Source organism: Esox lucius, chromosome 20 (genome assembly GCF_011004845.1).
Source record: "Esox lucius isolate fEsoLuc1 chromosome 20, fEsoLuc1.pri, whole genome shotgun sequence".
NCBI lineage: Eukaryota > Metazoa > Chordata > Actinopteri > Esociformes > Esocidae > Esox > Esox lucius.
Genome location: NC_047588.1, coordinates 1,059,268 through 1,078,610, shown reverse-complemented (window position 1 = coordinate 1,078,610; position 19,343 = coordinate 1,059,268). Strand labels below are relative to the sequence as shown.

At 42.9% G+C, this 19,343-nt stretch overlaps 1 protein-coding gene across 10 annotated transcripts in view; it reads left to right on the top strand.

Moving 5' to 3' along the window:
* The first annotated feature begins 466 nt into the window (after nt 1-466).
* Nucleotides 467-19,343, top strand: part of tcea3 (transcription elongation factor A (SII), 3) — a 33,713-nt gene continuing 14,836 nt past the window's right edge. Inside the window, exons 1-6 of one of the 10 annotated variants that reach the window (XM_034288946.1) lie at nt 467-502; nt 8,785-8,847; nt 9,501-9,606; nt 9,707-9,815; nt 10,023-10,556; nt 10,724-10,777. In XM_034288946.1, the coding sequence (XP_034144837.1) occupies nt 479-502; nt 8,785-8,847; nt 9,501-9,606; nt 9,707-9,815; nt 10,023-10,556; nt 10,724-10,777 (890 nt within the window). In that variant the 5' untranslated portion in view covers nt 467-478. Of the gene's footprint in view, nt 503-7,337; nt 7,779-8,784; nt 8,848-9,500; nt 9,607-9,706; nt 9,816-10,022; nt 10,557-10,723; nt 10,778-19,343 lie in introns of those variants that run through there. The other 9 variants (XM_034288947.1, XM_010867463.4, XM_010867465.4 and 6 more) reach the window with 9 other exon arrangements.

The following is a 19,343-nucleotide window of genomic DNA, read 5'->3' as shown; positions in this document are numbered from 1 at the left end:
AGGGCCATAGCAGATGGCCCCAATGAACAACAAGACAGCTTAAAACATCTTAGGAAAGGACGGGCCTGGAAATTGACTCTGACAGCTGAACCGAACAAGCAAAAAGACCAGGGGCCTGTTGCACAAAAACAGGATAAGGGATTAAGCTGGGATATTCAAGTTATCCTGGATGAATTTAGCTTCGACTTGGTTGCACAAAAGCAGGCTGAATTAAACCCATCCAAGTAACCATGGATATTTATTCTTTGCAGCTAGCCTGCTCCAGAGCAGGCTAACAGCCAGGCTAAGATTAATCCTGGAGTCTTATGTGTTAAATCAGCTGCCGCTCTGATCCGAAATAAATGTGTTTAGGTCATTCTGTTGTCTTCTGAATGTGTTCTGCTTGATTGTTATTAATATGCATTACTTGTCACTATTGCCAGCTAGGTGTGGTGACGAGCTCTACAGCAGACTTGCGCAACTCAATCGCTGGCTGAAAATGGAGTTCTGCCCGTCGCAGGAGGTAGAGTTTGTAGATAACTGTCTTTCTTTTTGGGGCTCTCCCAGAAATAGGGCCAGGCCTGATCTGCTGAGGAGCGACGGACTCCATCCTAGCTGGAGTGGTGCTCTTCTTTTATCTAGGAACATTGACAGGAGTCTCACTCCTATATCTTTAACATGAGATAGGGTGCAGGTCAGGCCGCAGGCTGTTAGCCAGCCTGCTAGCATAGTGGAGTCTGTCGATAGCATAGCCAGAGTAGTTAGTACAGCTATACCTATTGCCACTGTAACTCGTTCCAGGCTGAGAAAAGTTAAACAAGGTAGTGCTAACAAAAACATCCTTATTGAGATAAAGCCTTCCTCCGCCTCGGTCACATATAAAAATGACTGTATCACCTCGCATCTCAAAATGGGACTCCAAAATGTTAGATCCCTTGCTCCAAAGGCAGTTGCCGTAAATGAATTAATCTCTGATCATAAACTAGATGTTATTGGTTTATGTGAAACGTGGCTAAGGCCTAATGAGCTCACTGCCTTAAATGAGGCCTCTCCTCCTGGTTATACTAGTGATCATATCCCTCGTGCATCCCAAAAAGGAGGGGGTGTCGCTAATATTTGACAGTAAATATAAATTTACTCTCAAACATATCACTGTTTCATTCTTTTGAAGTTTTACTAATGAAAGTTAACCAGGCCGATAAATCGTTTTACATAGCTGCTATTTATAGGCCCCCCAGGCCATACACAATGTTCCTCACTGAGTTTCCAGAATTATTGTCTTACCTTGTAGTCATGGCAGATAGTATTTACATTTTTGGCGATTTCAATATTCATATGGAAAAGTCCAATGATCCTCTTCAAAAAGCCTTTGAAGCCATAATTTACTCAATGGGTTTTATCCAACATGTCTCAGGTCCAACACATTGCCACAATCACACCTTAGATTTAGTCCTGTCACGAGAAATAGATATTGTAGATCTAATAATTTCCCCCCAAAATCCTGGATTATCGAATCACTGTCTTACATTTACCGTTAAAACAAGAAATCCACTTGCTCCGCAAACAATGAGTTTCAAAAGCCGTACTATAAATTCTCGGACTACAAATAGATTCCTTGATATTCTTACAAGTTTGCTCATTAACGACGAATACATGAATCTGTAAACGATCAAATCGAGGATCTAAACTCAACACTGCGAAATACATTAGACACAGTTGCACCACTAAAAACTAAAGAAATACGCAACAAGAAACTTGCTCCCTGGTACACAGACAATACTAGAGAACTTAAGCAAGCCTCCAGAAAATTGGAGCGAAAGTGGCGCTCCACCAAGTTGAAAATATTTAGACTAGCCTGGTTAGACAGTACACTACAATACCGAAAATCACTCACGTCTGCTCGATCAGCTTATTTCTCCAACCTGATTGAGGTGAACAAAAACAATCCAAAATGTCTCTTTGATACAGTTGCAAAGTTAACAAAAAAGCAAAGCTTAGCAAGTTTAGTGGGTCTTCACTTTAGTTGTAATGAATACATGAACTACTTTGATGAAAAGATCATCACCATTAGAAAACAAATAACTGACTCCTCCTTAAATAGTTATGGTCCTCAAAATCTCAGTTGTCCTAAAAATGTCCTGAACCTCCTTGATGTTGAAGTCTAAAACTTCCCTGAGTTGGTTTGTTGGAAAGGAGAATAAAAGGAGTCAGGTCAATTACCGTACCGCATATTCCGTTTATTACAGAAGCTTCCGGAGACAAGTGTCGCCGCACAATTTCTAAGGATCAACAGTCAAAACTGCATTTTATACTTCAACTACGCCCAAAAGATAGAGGCGTTAAGTTAGCAAAGCAAGTGTGCCATTGGTCCAATTCCAGTTCTATACCTTATAAGGATAAATGCAAACATCTTCTTGCCCCCTTGTGGTTTCTGTCTTGTCTGTCAGACTGTGTGTGTGTGTCTCTAACCTGTTTCCTGTTTCTCAAAAGACAGACATGCTAAATCTTTCTCTCCCCGGCAACCGCTTGAACAGTGTTTCCTGTTCTCCTACTTGCACCTTCAGTTTTAACTCATGTTACAAACACTTAATATTTTGCTTCATTGCTTACAACAGTTCACTTACTTATACAATCAATATATCTACAGTTCCTACTCTCACCTATGGTCATGAGCTTTGGGTCATGACCGAAAGGACAAGATCCCGGATACAGGCGGCCGAAATTAGCTTTCTCCGCAGGGTGGCTGGGCGATCCCTTAGAGATAGGGTGAGAAGCTCGGTCACCCGGGAGGAGCTCAGAGTAGAGCTGCTGCTCCTCCACATCGAGAGGGGTCAGCTGAGGTGGCTTGGGCATCTGTTTCGGATGCCTCCGGAACGCCTGGGAAGGTGTTCCGGTCCTGTCCCACCGGGAGGAGACCCCGGGGAAGACCTAGGACATGCTGGAGGGACTATGTCTCCCGGCTGGCCTGGGAACGCCTTGGTGTCCCCCCGGAAGAGCTGGAGGAAGTGTCTGGGGAGAGGGAAGTCTGGCCATCCCTGCTTAGACTGCTGCCCCCGCGACCCGGCCCCGGATAAGTGGAAGATGGTGGTGGTGGTGGTAGTGGTGGTGTACAAAGTTCTCTTACTACAGTATAATCAGAATCACCTTTAATGCAAAGTATGTTTGGCCAAAGGCTAAGAGATTTGCTTTGGTAGCCTATTTTTGGGCATATTGAGTACACTAGAATATAACCTGTAAGAAAAATAAAACAAACTGATTCATGTTTTTATAAATCATGCCCAACTTTACAGAAGAAATACGATGTTTACAGCCTTATACAAAAAAAGTTTTTGTCTTTATAGTTGATTTCCCCCCCAGGGAGAGGGGGGGGGGGGGTTCGAATCCAACCTGCGGCCCTTTGCTGCATGTCTTCCCCTCTCTCTCTGTGCCCCTTTCCTGTCTTAGCAATAAAAGTTATTTTTTTTTATAGTTGAGTCCCCCGCTAGCCGCAGCTACAGGCTTCATATTCGGCCTCAGCTCCACCGATGGTCCACATCTTTTATCCGGGAGATGGCGACAGTCAGAGCTTCACAATCGCTCTTCAGAAAGCTATAGTCATCCTGCTGATCTCTGCTGATCAGGGTCTGAAAAAAAAAGAATGTCAAGATTTAAAAAATAAAGGGGGCACCATCCTAAATATTGTTCCCCTAATGTAATCATGCTTTAAACTGCAGTCTTTTATTTGAGTGAGTAAAGTATTTTGTCATTGCATTTTAAATAAAAATACAAAAATAGGCTACCACCAATTTATTTCCTTACCACTGCAACATAACAGACTGTAATACAAAAAATATATAAATAATCAAAGAAACGTTGAAAAAAATGAACAAATAGGGTCATGAAAATGCTACCAAGTGTAATATTGGCAAATGTTAACATTTATAAACTATAAGGTATCTCACTAGCAAATGCTACAAACACCAGCAGTTGCAGTCGGATATGCTCTTTCCTCTACTGTACGACTGGCTACTGGTTTGGTTGTATATGTTGAGTAGTGGGTGATTTCGGACACAGCCCTTGTTTGCCACCGTTCTATCCCATAATCGGTCGAGTAAATTTATGGCATCTCAGGCTGCCACCGGAAATACCATATAAATGGCGAAAGATGCCGTGGCATCTCAGGAAAAATCGTTGGCATCTCAACCTGCCACCGGCATCTCAACCTGCCACTAAAAATGCCACTGTTAACGGGGCAGATGCCGTGGCATCTCAACCTGCCACTAAAAATGCCACTGCTAACGGGGCAGATGCCGTGGCATCTCAACCTGCCACTAAAAATGCCACTGCTAACGTGTCAGATGCCGTGGCATCTTAACCTGCCACCGGAAATGCCACTGCGAGCTGCCGATGCCGCAAATTGAGCTAGCTGTCACTCACAGAACGGATTCGGGCCATTGTCTGAGGCCATTAGAAGGTAATTTGTTACCTTCACGAGTGCAGTCTCAGTACTATGATGGGCTCTGAAACTGGACTGGAGCATTTCATAAATGTTTGTCTTCAGGAAGGCATTCAGTTGTTGGGAACACATTTTTCTAAGATTTTTGAGAGGAACGGGAGGTTCGATATTGCAATTTATTATGTTCAACATTGACAGACCTAGCACAGGAAATAGCTCCTTAAGTAATTTTGTTGGAATCGGGTCTAGCTGACAGTTTGTGGGTTTAGAACTCATTACAAATTTAGTAAATGTGTCGAGCGATACGGTATCAAAAATGTCAAGTGTCCCCATTGACACCTGGTCAGGGAGGTTCAGTACATTCTCAGGACAACTGAGATTTTGGGGACTATATCCATTTAAGGAGTCAGTTATTTGTTTTCTAATGGTGATGATCTTTTCATCAAATAGTTAATGTATTCATTACAGCTAAAGTGAAGACCAACTTCACCTGCTAAGCTTTGCTTTTTTGTTAACTTTGCAACTGTATCGAAGAGAGATTTTGGATTGTTTTTGTTCGCCTCAATCAGGTTGGAGAAATAAGCTGATCGAGCAAATGTGAGTGATTTTCGGTATTGTAGTGTACTGTCTATCCAGGCTACTCTGAATATTTCCAACTTGGTAGAGCACCACTTTTGCTCCAATTTTTTGGAGGCTTGCTTGAGTGCTCTAGTATTGTCTGTGTACCAGGGAACATGTATTTATTTTGTTTTTAGTGGTGCAACCGTATCTAAAGTATTTCGCATTGTTGACTTTAGATCCACGATTTGATCGTTTGCGGATTTATTTACTCTGTCGTTTATGAGCGAACTTGAGCGAAGAATATCAAGGAATATATTTGTAGTCCGAAAATTTATAGTACGGCTTTTGAAATTCATTGTTTGCGGTGCAAGTGGATTTCTTGTTTTAACGGTAAATGTAATAAGAAAGTGATCCGATAATCCAGGATTTTGGGGGGAAATTATTAGATCTACAATATCTATTTCTCATTACAGAACTAAATCTAAGGTGTTATTGGGGCAGTGTGCTGTACCTGAGACATGTTGGATAAAACCCACTGAGTCAATTATGCCTTCAAAGGCTTTTTGAAGAGGATCATTGGACTATTCCATATTAATATTGAAATCACCAAAAAATTTGAATACTATCTGCCATGACTACAATGTTAGACAAGAATTATGGAGACTCATTGAGGAACATTGTGTATGGACCGGGGGCCTATAAATAGTAGCTATGTAAAACGATTTATCGACCTAGTTAACTTTCATGAGTAAAACTTCAAAAGAATGAAAATCAGTGAGGTGTTTGAGAGTAAATTTATATTTACTGTCATAAATATTAGCAACACCCCCTCCTTTTCGGGATGCACGAGGGATATGACCACTAGTATAACCAGGAGGAGAAGCCTCATTTAATTTAATGAATTAATCAGGCTTTAGCCACGTTTCATTAAAAAACCAATAACATCTAGTTTACGATCAGAGATTAATTAATTTACTGCAACTGCCTTTGGGGCAAGGGATCTAACATTTAAGATTCCCATTTTGAGATGCGAGGTGATACAGTAATTTTTATTTTTTATTTGTGACCGAGGTGGATAAAGGCTTTATCTTAATAAGGTTGTTTTTGTTATCACTACCTTGTTTAACTTTTCTCAGCCTGGAACGAGTCACAGTGGCAATAGGTAAAACTGTACTAACTACTCTGGCTATGCTATCGAAAGACTCCACTATGCTAGCAGGCTGGCTAACAGCCTGCGGCCTGATCTGCACCCTATCTCATGGTGAGGCAATAGGAGTGAGACTCCTGTCAATGTTCCTAGATAATAGAAGAGCACCACTCCAGCTAGGATGGAGTCCGTCACTCCTCAGTAGATCAGGCCTGGCCCTATTTCTGTGAGAGTCCCAAAAAGAGAGCCAGGTTTCTACTAATCTTTAGTCTAATACTGCAGGTAATGGAATCGCTGATGACTAAAGTTAGAATTTTTCCATTTAGGTTTTCATTGACCATTGTTATGTAATTTTGAATTACACAATGTACAGTTAAGATTTTGATCAATTAATATATTTAATTCATTGAGACCCAGTGTGTGATTTAAGTGTCCCCTTAATTTTTATGAGCAGTGTCTATCCAACATAAATCTTTAATTGCTATGTACTTGGTGTAATGGTACTTCTAGTGATAATCAAAACTTAGGGCCAGAATACACAAAAACAATGTAATGCTGACAGTTATATACAATTAGTGGTGAGCAAATGGGATAATAAGATATGAGCAGTTAGTATATCCTATATCCAATTAATTTACCATGACTGTCCAGTAGAAATCATTTTGAGAAATGATACTGACCTCTTATGGCAAAGACCAGATAGGTTTAGAAATCATGGCTGTCTGGCAGTATAGACTTTCTCATTGGACAATAATGTGCTACAGTATAGCAGTCATTTATCTATACCAAACAGAAATGTTGTGAGTTTTGTGACTAAACACAAACTTTAGGCAGATACATAAATTTTCCTACTTCTTCCCCAAAATCTTTTTCAATCACACATACGTTTAGATTCCTTTGTGATAGTAAGTTATGAGCTGCTTTCGGTACTACTCCTCTTCTGGCGATACAAAAAACAAAAATAATTTGGAGCCTACATTTGTACTAGGGACTTTGCTGACTAGTACTACTCCTTATCCCCAACTGCTGAGCAGTGGGAATAACGAATGCAGAGGTTTGCCACTAGACGCCACTCTAGTGGTTTACTTTTGAATCGATAAAACATTAACTTCTGACCTATTTTTAGGTTTAATTGTTTATATTGTAATTGTCAACATTTATTAATTATTTTAAGTTATTATGTTCGGTATCTATATCTAGCTATACTACAAGTTATTTTAGTGAGCCTAACCGTTTTGGACATGGTGTTCTCTCCAAAATGCTGAAAGAGTTACACATAGCTAACCGACGTACCTTTTAAAGTTATTATATATTTGTATTTAAAGTCGATATTAGTGTGAGACCCATAGCGACGTCTATATTTAGTTGTTGTCATTTTTCTAGAGGGCATGGTGAGCAGATGGCCAGTCAATCTGACTGTCTGTTACTACAGCGGACACGCCCCATTGGCCCATTGGACTGGGCCGTAGCGTAACATCCTATTTATGTGGGATCAAAACTTCTTACATTTCTTTTTTATGATATAACATTTTAAATACTATATAATATTGTACATTGTTGAATGTCATAAACTTCATGCAATAAATTATGCCGCGAGAAGAGGATTTAATTCGCATTGCCAAAAAGCTGGACAAGATGGTGTCTAGAAATAACACGGTGAGCATGTATTTTGATACCTTTACTGTAGCTTGCGTCTGTCACCTCGTATCAAATTTATAAAATAATGTTCACAAAGTAGATACATGCTTCATTAGGCATGTGAAATAACGAATTGCACATGCTATATTTATTCAAAGATATGGATTTAGTTACGAGGTTGTGCTTGACAGTAATAGAAGCCTGCAGCGAGAGGAACAGTTGGGCGGGTGGCAAATGCTGAACAGGTGTTTGTCAGAATTGTCCAGATTTTGCCTATGCTGTGAAGCAAACAAAGTGCGATACCGAAGTAAACTATACCGAAGTAAACTAGGGTGCTTATGCAAACATGCAACTACCGACGCTGTAATTCTACAACATTTTCGTATATGCAATGGAACTGAAAGTAAACATCGCAAGGTCGTAGTGGCGTACTATGGGATTGTTTGTTGTTAGCCGGTCAATATCAGTGCTGTTAAGCGCAATTTTGGCGTATTATAGAATGCGGTCTAGTTCATTGATAGGGAGCGCTCTATCAAACTACGAAGTAGTTTAATACAGTTGAGTGCCTGCTAGACTACAACACTATTTTTATATATTGTTATTACAGGTGTAATTGTTATTACGGGTTTATTATACAGTAAATTAAAATTAAAACAAAGTGTTACACTTCAGGTTTAACTTCGGTTGAATCGTTTAAAAACAGCAGAAAAATGTTCAGCCGCTAGTGACAGTAGTACAGTACCAAACCAGCCTACAGCAATAATAAAAAAATGCTTTGCTTCCACCCAGGGGTGTACCACAAAATTCTGGGCCTTGTACATAGGCGGTCTCTGAGGGCCCCTCCCCTCTTTATTCAAGATTCAAACATTTTCAAGGGCCCCTCTATACATTAGGGCCCTATATACTTAGTATCCCTTTCCCCCTGTCTGACGCCACTGCTCCTACCTTCAAGTCAGAAATATTTTTTGAAAAAATAACCCTTTTTGAAGTACAATTTCCAATATTATCATTCATGTGCACACAGGAGGGTGCCCTGGACCTGCTGAAGGAATTGAAGAGTTACAACATGACATTGAAACTCCTGCAGGTATTGCCCTAAGCTGTTTTCTAGAAGCAAGAGGAATACAGTGTAGTCTAGGCTCTGATACATTGAACCTGACTACTACATACCCCAATCCTGACTCCCAGTCAGAGACCAGACTTATCATATTATACGTAAATCTTCAATACTCTCCTCAACACACAAAACTCAACGCTTTTCTCACTGGTATCCCCACCAAACTCACCGACAGACACTAACTGGTATAGAAATCTGCTGCCAGAACTGAACACATCACACAAATCCTCAAACTTTAAATATACGTTGTGCAATACTATATTGCCTACTCTTCCTTACCTACAAAGCCCTCTACAACCTGGAACCCAAACCGGTAGTGGACAGGCACAAACTGTGTTGGATTTGGAATGCACTCCCCCCAAACATGTGACATACATGCACACTCTTTTCATTAAAAACCCTCCACAAAACAGATTTTTTTTAGGGCGGCCTACTTTTATTTTAAGATGTATTTGAGTGTCATAAAATTAAAAAATAACTTGCCAAATTAAATGTACAGTGAAATGTACAGTCATTATTATTATTAGTGATTGATGATGAAGGTAGGCATTCTCCAAAGGCTAAGTGTGAACTAATCATTAGTGTCAACTGATCACATGCAAAAATAAATTCTCTCTGAGTAGGAAACAAGGATTGGCATGTCTGTGAATGGAATAAGAAAGCACTGCACAGACGATGAGGTTGTTGCTCTGGCCAAGGTCCTCATCAAGGACTGGAAAAGACTGCTGGGTAGGAGCCAAGAAGACTGACTCTTCTCTTTCCTGGAGTTGCATTTCACAATATACACATTATATAGATCCAACACTCTTAAACCCTCTTTGCACCCTAGATGCTGCACGTTCTCATGGTACTGAGCGGCCCAGTGAGATAAAAAACGGGGTTGGAACTAACAAACCAGCCGGGTCCCCAGTCAGGTCTCCCTCTAAGAAAGACACACGGTAGGTACACAAACATGCATATATTCACACACAGGTACAGAGTAACACAAACACACACTGACATTCCTATGAAATTGTTTTATGGAATAAAATATGGACTTCAATCATTGTCTGCATGTGAAGTCAAAAATTAACATTTATAAAAGAGTAGGACAGGCTGTCGGCTCTGGTTTGTGGCTAGACCTGTTTTTATTTGTTTTGCTGTAGTCACAAGAGGCTGGATGTTTCTGATTCCGATCCAGAATCTGAAAAGGAAGAGCGCACTGACAAACAGCAAATCGAGAAAAATAATGTTGAATACAAAAAACAGAACATAGCCGATGACTTGAACAAGGAAAGAAAAACAGATGCATTCAGAAACAAATGGCATTTGGAAGTATACAATAATGGAAAACATATTGAAGATCTCAGAAAAGCTAGACAGGTAGAGTTCCCCAAAAATGAACAACGCTTAGAAGAAACCAAGAAGGGGAGGAACTTTGAAGAATCCAGAAAAGGAAGACTTGTACCAGAACATTACTTAAAAAAAGAAATACATTTAGGAGAACCCAAGAAAGAAACATTTGTCAAGGAACCCGTTAAAGATAGACACACACACCAACCCAGAAGGGAGAGATTCACAAATGAACCAAGATATGAAAGACACAAAGAAGGATGCAGAAAGGAGAGAACTATGTACGAAGCGAACGATGTACGAACACAAGTGAGACCTTTTGAAAACTACAGTCGAGGGTTTGAGAGGTGAGAGGTGCCTCTGTAAGAATTTATTACATTCAGTCTAGACAGGACAAGGGCTGGGCCTCAGGGATGTGTTGTGTTTTTAGGAAAAGCGTCTTGGACGATCTTTACCCCTCTTGCTACACTCCTCCTCTGCCTCCTCGACCACTCTCTATTCCACCCTCTTTTAGACGTACATCTGTGGAGGTGAAGAAAAAGGTGAAGAAAGTGGTGAAGAATGAAAGGTCAGGATGGATAGATACTTGGGTGTCAACGCATGGAACTTTCCTGAGAACATTAACTTACAGATGCTTTATTGCATGAATGAATGAGAGGTTTGATAAGAGTACGATCTACAATTTTTGGGACTCATGCAATTTCTCTTCTTTTGGCTCTACACTATAAATGTGGATATGAAATTAAGTACATACTATGAGGTTAATGTATTCACAGCTTTTATTTGAGGGTATTTATGAACTCATTGGTTTCAGCACTCATTGTAATCTGCTATAACAGGGCACCAAAATTATTGGGCCGATGTGCTTGACAGGTGTTTCTGGTTCGTTAGGAATTTTCTGTCACATTATTTGTGCAGGCATGAGAGATCAGTCTAGTCTTAATTCTAGTTTTTGTGTTTGCCTTCGGAGTATGCTATTGATATCTTCTTCGAAACATGATTGCCAGGATTTCAGTTTAATGAAAGAGTATACAGTATAACAGAGCCTGCGAGACTAACATTGGGGCACTTCACCCTAAGCAAGACTTAGCTGGTGTCTATCATGTCTGAGAGTTTTCTAAGGCAGTGAGACATTTTTCACACCTAATTGTCCTGATGGAGCACGGAATAATAAGTGTTACCTCGTAGTTTGAATTTATGGGCAGGTGACATCTGAAAAATGTATGTAGTTAATGTTATACAGAATGCACTACAAGTCAATTCTATGTGTAGTTGTGGTTGTCCTTGATTGATAGAGCCATCTCATGCAATGTTCCTATCAGCAGATATATTGATAAATGTACAAGGTGTTAAATTTTTTCCCGCTTTCTAAAACACAGCGGTAGCTGGATATATTGTGATTTTCCTGCCTGGTGAAACGGACTGAAAAATGTATTTACAAATCACTTTTGGCTACAACAGTCTAACAGGGCCAAAGCGGCAATTAAGTAAGTTCAAGAAATGTTATAAAACAACCAGATTTAGTGGAAAGTTGAGAAAGTATGAATAATTTTTTATTTGAAAATGTGTGTTATTATTTGGGTTGTTTCCAACTGTAACAATAGAACCACCAGGCCTTTCTTACCCCCAGTATTCGTCAGAGCCAAACACCGTTTGGTATCATTAGCATACGAATCGTCCCTATTAGCATGGACATTCTCCTCCGCAGCATCACCATCCAGCCAGAGCATCAGTTAATCTACTGCGCCGTCATCAAACTATATAGCTTCAATACATCAAACTATTTTAATGAGGTTCTTATCATATGAAAAAAAAATACTAAAAAAGGAATACATAGAACGATTATTACTTAGGACACAGGATATAGTATTTTAATTTGTTTATTAGGGCCTACAAATGTACAAAATGAAAATTACACAACACAAAAATTATTCAAAGATAAATCCATTAGAATTTAATTTTCATTTTGATGATGTACAAGGTAAAATAAGAGACATTATTGACTACTTTGCATCAACCAAAGGATATTGGTTATTTTAAGGTCGGGTGGCTGGGTGTCTCTGTAAAGCACTTTGTGACAACTGCTGTTGTAAAAAGGGCTTTATAAATAAATTTGATTGATTGATTTATATATGCGTGAATAGCCTACTACATAGGTTTAAAGCACCGTTGCTTGATAAACACGATTAATTTAAATTAATGAATAACACATAGGCTACAGCCTATTCATGAAAATAAAACTGATGAAGTTCATAAAATGTATTTTATTTCTAAATTTAATTACAGAGTAAAATAATGATCAAAGGATGATTTACAGTAGCCTACATGAATAACAAAATTTACTATTTGATAAAATATAGAAAAGTCAGCTGTCGATTGTTTTGTATGATGTAGACCAATGCATATATGCGTCTCATTTGAACTTTAAACTTGAACTGCCCCACAATCAACAATTAGCTTTGGGAGTTTGTGTGAGCAGGACCAGCAAACAAAACAATTGCATTACACACAGTACTCATTGATTTGGTTCCGTGTGCACTTGCGGACTTGACACTGTGTCTTCTTGCCGGGTGTGAGCTGCTGAGGCTGGGGAAGAGTGGGACGTGCTGCCTCCTTGGTAGCTTGCTTGTTGGCTGTCTTGGCATGTACCTCACATGCCAGATCCATATTTAAATTCTGTCTGGGGATTGTCTTGTTGAGACATTGCTTGTACAGTACGCGTGCATTGAAAGCAGCCATATCTAAAAGGTTGTAGAACACCGCAACAGGTCAGCAACAAGTACCTCCTTTTACATACCATCTAGTCGAGGGTATCCACACCCACCTATTGAATAAAAAAAAAGTATGGTTAAGATTATATAGAAATTAACACCAATAATAATGGCAATAATAAAATAATAGGATATCATTTGGTGCTAGGTAGATAAAGGCTAAAGCTATTTGGCAGACATACATTTGAGTGATTGTAGCAGAGATGGGGACAAGTCACTCATGGTCAAGTCCAAGCAAGTCTCAAGTCTTAACCATCAAGTCTCGAGTCAAGTCTCAAGTCACAGTTCAGATAAATCAAGCAAGTCAAGTCAAGGGTTCACCCTAGGCAAGTCCTTATAAGTTTCAAGTCAAGTCACAGTACTAAAGAGATGAACACACACACACACACACACACACACACACACACACACACACACACACTGTCCTGTCTGCCATGTTTGGCACGGTTTGAATTGTGCAGCGTTAAAGGCACATACGCTGATTAGTGGTGCTGATGTCACAACATATAAAATAATTGTATTGCTGTTTGTTTATTATAAGTTCAAGTCATTGTCGAGTCTTCCACTTCAAGTCAAGTCAAGTGTCAAGTAACTTGTTCTCAAGTCAAAGTCAAGTCAAGTAATTTTCATACTTTAATCAAGCAAGTCACAAGTCCTTAAAATTGTGACTCGAGTCAGACTCGAGGCAAGTCATGTGACTCGAGTCCCCCACCTCTGGATTGTAGTGTGTCACTCCGGTTTTTTCTTTGGTTCGCTGCTGATGGCGATGGTTGGATGCACAATGCTGAGAAGGCAAACACCCCTGTTCTTCTTACATCTGTACACTGTAAGCGTAGCATTCCCATTCTTCATCACTGTTGTGGAGTAGAGCTCCGCTGGTGTGTTGTTTTGCGTGCAGGGTGGCAGCTCCCATCTCTGTTCATGGTTCCCAGAAGTCATGTTTTCTTCAACATCAATTTCTCTGCCAGGGAAAGTAATGTAAAGAAGTTGTCCGTGGCCACATTTCTGCCTTTGCCTGTGAAAGACTCTGTGAGTCTCAAAACCAATCTCTGAAAGCTGCTCACCCGCTGGCCTGATTTCATAGATCCCCATGCATGGATAGCCACTGAGCATGTACTTCGGGGCGACATCAGCAGCGAACCAAAATGTTATCCCAAACTTAGCGGGTTCATAGTCTTCTTGTCTCCTTGTCAAAATGCAGGCATAATCTCTCTGAAGCGGTGGCGTGGCATGGTCTCTCAGAAAATGTCCATCCTATACCAATCAGACCAAAATGACTCCACATCCATGCTCTTCCCACCTAATGCGCTGTAGACATACAAGAGCGCAATAAATGCTTTGAGTTCATCAACAGTCCCACGCACTCTCTCCTTTTTTGTGCACACAAGTAACAATCTCTCATCTCTGATGTCTGCATGTCACACAAACAAAGAAGACTATCGAGTGCACTGCCAATTTGTCTTTCGGCTTGTGTTGTTGGGCCTGCACTCTCGTTGAGGATATTTTGCGAAGGTTGTCTTCCTGGTGTGCACTCATTACTCTTATCGACCCAAAATTCTGCCTTCCCTCCCAGACTCTTGTCTCACTGTGGCATTTGGGGTCGCTGTCAGTTCATTTCTTTCTTTTTTTTGCGAGGAGGCTGAGGCTCAATATCAGAATCAGATGAAGACATGCCATCCGACACATCGATTTCGGGATCTTTTTCTGATCCTCCATCTCATCTATATTTTGTAGCATCTGCAATGCTGTCAGGGTGTTGATTCATCAACGGTTTGCCATTGTGACCTAAATGCTGTAAAACATGTCTGAGTTGTCTGAATTGCTCACCGAGTTTATTTTCTACCCTCTTCATTATTCTTCATCATTACACTTCAGTCACATGCATAGGTGTGTCTGGGTTGGTCAGGGGGTTATCGCCCATTCATCCATTATCGTCATTGCTATTCCATTGCTATTCATTAGATTAAATTACATTAGGTTCCCGAGGTAGACAGCGTGTATGCAATTTCTCTTTTTCTCCTACCATACCATACTTCCATTCTTCCGCTTATCCGGGGCCGGGTCGCGGGGGCAGCAGTCTAAGCAGGGATGCCCAGACTTCCCTCTCCCCAGACACTTCATCCAGCTCTTCCGGGGGGACACCGAGGCGTTCCCAGGCCAGCCGGGAGACATAGTCCCTCCAGCGTGTCCTAGGTCTTCCCCGGGGTCTCCTCCCGGTGGGACGGGACCGGAACACCTTCCCAGGAAGGCGTTCCGGAGGCATCCGAAAAAGATGCCCAAGCCACCTCAGCTGACCCCTCTCGATGTTGAGGAGCAGCGGCTCTACTCTGAGCTCCTCCCGGGTGACCGTGCTTCTCACCCTATCTCTAAGGGATCGCCCGGCCACCCTGCGGAGAAAGCTCATTTCGGCCGCCTGTATCCGGGATCTTGTCCTTTCGGTCATGACCCAAAGCTCATGACCATAGGTGAGAGTAGGAACGTAGATTGACTGGTAAATCGAGAGCTTCGCCTTGCGGCTCAGCTCTTTCTTCACCACGACAGACCGATACATCGACTGCATTACTGCAGAAGCTGCACCGATCCGTCTGTCAATCTCCCGTTCCATCCTTCCCTCACTCGTGAACAAGACCCCTAGATACTTAAACTCCTCCACTTGAGGCAGGCACTCTCCACCAACCTGAAGTGGGCAAGCCACCCTTTTCCGACTGAGGACCATGGCCTCGGATTTGGAGGTACTGATTTTCATCCCCACCGCTTCACACTCGGCTGCAAACCGTCCCAGCGCATGCTGAAGGTCCTGGTTAGAAGGGGCCAACACGACAACATCATCTGCAAAGAGCAGAGACGAAATTGTGTGGTCCCCAAACCTGACACCCTCCGGCCCCTGGCTGCGCCTAGAAATTCTGTCCATAAAAATTACGAACAGAACCGGTGACAAAGGGCAGCCCTGCCGGAGTCCAACATGCACTGGGAACAAGTCTGACTTACTGCCGGCAATGCGGACCAAGCTCCTGCTTTGGTTGTACAGGGACCTGACAGCCCTTAGCAAAGGACCCAGGACCCCATATTCCCCAAGCACCCTCCACAAGATGCCGCGAGGGACACAGTCGAATGCCTTCTCCAAATCCACAAAACACATGTGGATTGGTTGGGCAAACTCCCATGAACCCTCCAACACCCTGTAGAGGGTATAGAGCTGGTCCAGTGTTCCACGGCCCGGACGAAAACCACACTGTTCCTCCTGAATCCGAGGTTCTACTATCGGCCGTATTCTCCTTTCCAGAACCCTGGCATAGACTTTCCCGGGGAGGCTGAGAAGTGTGATCCCCCTATAGTTGGAACACACCCTCCGGTCCCCCTTCTTAAAAAGAGGGACCACCACCCCGGTCTGCCATCCCAGAGGCACTGTCCCCGACCGCCACGCGATGTTGCACAGGCGTGTCAACCAAGACAGCCCCACAACATCCAGAGACTTGAGGTACTCAGGGCGGATCTCATCCACCCCCGGTGCCTTGCCACCGAGGAGTTTCTTGACCACCTCAGTGACTTCAGCCCGGGTGATGGACGAGTCCACCTCTGATACCTCATCCTCTGCTTCCTCAATGGAAGAAGTGACAGCGGGATTGAGGAGATCCTCGAAGTACTCCTTCCACCGCCCGACGACATCCTCAGTTGAGGTCAACAGCTGCCCACCTCTACTGTAAACAGCGTTGGTAGGGCACTGTTTCCCTCTCCTGAGGCGCCGGATAGTTTGCCAGAATCTCTTCGAGGCCAGCCGATAGTCCTTCTCCATGGCCTCACCGAACTCCTCCCATGCCCGAGTTTTTGCCTCCACAACCACCCGGGCTGCAGCCCACTTGGCCTGTCGGTACCCGTCAGCTGCGTCAGGAGTCCCACAAGCCAACCAGGCCTGATAGGATTCCTTCTTCAGCTTGACGGCATCCCTTACTTCCGGTGTCCACCACCGGGTTCGGGGATTGCCGCCTCGACAGGCACCGGAGACCTTACGGCCACAGCTCCGAGCGGCCGCTTCGACAATGGCGGTGGAGAACATGGTCCACTCGGACTCAATATCTCCAGCCTCCCTCGGGATCCAGTCGAAGCTCTGCCGGAGGTGGGAGTTGAAGATCTCTCTGACAGGAGACTCGGCCAGACGTTCCCAGCAGACCCTTACAGTACGCTTGGGCCTGCCGAGTCTGTCCAGCTTCTTCCCCCGCCATCGGATCCAACTCACCACCAGGTGGTGATCAGTTGACAGCTCTGCCCCTCTCTTCACCCGAGTGTCCAAGACATGTGGCCGCAGGTCAGATGAGACGACAACAAAGTCGATCATCGACCTGCGGCCTAGGGTGTCCTGGTGCCACGTGCACTGATGGACACCCTTATGCTTGAACGTGGTGTTCGTTATGGACAAACTGTGACTAGCACAGAAGTCCAATAACTGAACACCACTCGGGTTCAGATCAGGGGGGCCGTTCCTCCCAATCACGCCCCTCCAGGTGTCACTGTCGTTGCCCACGTGGGCGTTGAAGTCCCCCAGTAGAACAATAGAGTCCCCAGTCGGAGCACTTTCCAGCACCCCTCCCAGAGACTCCAAGAAGGTCGGGTACTCTGCACTGCCGTTCGGCCCGTAGGCACAAACAACAGTGAGAGACCTATCCCCGACCCGTAGGCGCAGGGAAACGACCCTCTCGTTCACCGGGGTAAACTCCAACACATGGCGGCAGAGCTGGGGAGTTATAAGCAAACCCACACCAGCCCGCCGCCTCTCACCATGGGCAACTCCAGAGTGGTGAAGAGTCCATCCTCTCTCAAGGAGTGTGGTTCCAGAGCCCAAGTCGTGCGTAGAGGTGATCCCGACTACCTCTAATCGGAACCTCTCAACCTCACGCACTAACTCAGGCTCCTTCCCCGCCAGCGAGGTGACATTCCACGTCCCTAGAGCTAGTTTCCGTGTCCAGAGATCGGGTTGTCTAGGCCCCTGCCTTCGACTGCCGCCCGATCCTCTTCGCACCGGCCCCTTATGGTCCCTCCTGTGGGTGGTGAGCCCACGGGAGGGCGGCCCCACATCGCCCGTTCGGGCTGAGCCCGGCCGGGCCCCATGGGGGAAGGCCCGGCCACCAGGGCTCGTATGCGAGCAACCCCGGGCCTGGCTCCAGGGTGGGGCCCCGGCTGCGCCATACCGGGCGACGTCACGGTACACATAATTTTAATCATCATTAAGGGGTTTTTGAACCGCTCTTAGTCTGACCCGTCGCCTAAGACCTGTTTGCCTTGGGAGACCCTACCAGGGGCATATAGCCCCAGACAACATAGCTCCTAGGGTCACTCGGGTACTCAAACCCCTCCACCACGTTAAGGTGGCAGTTCTTTTTCTCCTAATAAACTGTTTTATAAAACCGTTTCTTGTTTTTCCTAATAAGAACAGTAACATGTAAGATGTTTGTTGAATTGGTAATTTGTGATTGGTAAAGAACATCTTTGGTATTTAGTTTCGTGAATAACTATGTAGTCCAATACATTTGTAGAATCTTAATCTTCAGTAAAATAAGCAGAGAAAATTCTAAATAATTATTTAGATTTACATTTTAGATTTACATGTCATGAATTAGCTTACACAAAAAGCTGAATCTCCTATTGAAAAACAATAACGTGTGATAACTATGTTGAATTGTCAGATCGTCCTATATCGTTTGTATTATGTTTCATTAATAGCCTAATTACATTTTTAAATGATCATGGAAATAAGTTTTCATTAAAATTCAACCAAGGCTCTATCATTCATCTGGGAGTATCGTGCATTCATCTATTGACGTCATGCATTCAGTGAGGGGTGATAACGCCTGGGTACCATTTGGGTAACAAAGCTAAGTGCGGTCAGCCGATTAAACGAGGTAAAAAGTTTTTATTTAGGAAAAGTAATGGAAGGAGGATGTAGCTTTTAAAATGGCTGTTTTATTTTAATTACGAACTCAAATGCCAATTGGTGTAGGCATTTGGGGGTTCTAGTGTTTACACAAAGGTATAGCCTACTATTTTCAGATAACGTTATTTGATTTGAGTCTTGCCTTTTGGAACCTACCTATGGAAATTAACTATTGAGATCTGTTACAAGCAATCTACTGTAAAATGCCTAAGTTGTTACTTTTCTGTCATAAAATGGTGGCATCCAATTTGCCATATGCAAAAAATCTGTGCTTGCAGCACAGCTTGCTCTATGTAATCCGCTAGTTAAACAGTGAAAGAGCATTCATTTGCTTTTCAAAATTTCTATTGAACTATATGTTAATGTTATTGTTTGTTTGTATGGTATCCAAACTTGCGGTTTACCCTTGAGATCTGTTGTAGTTATTTATGGGTGCA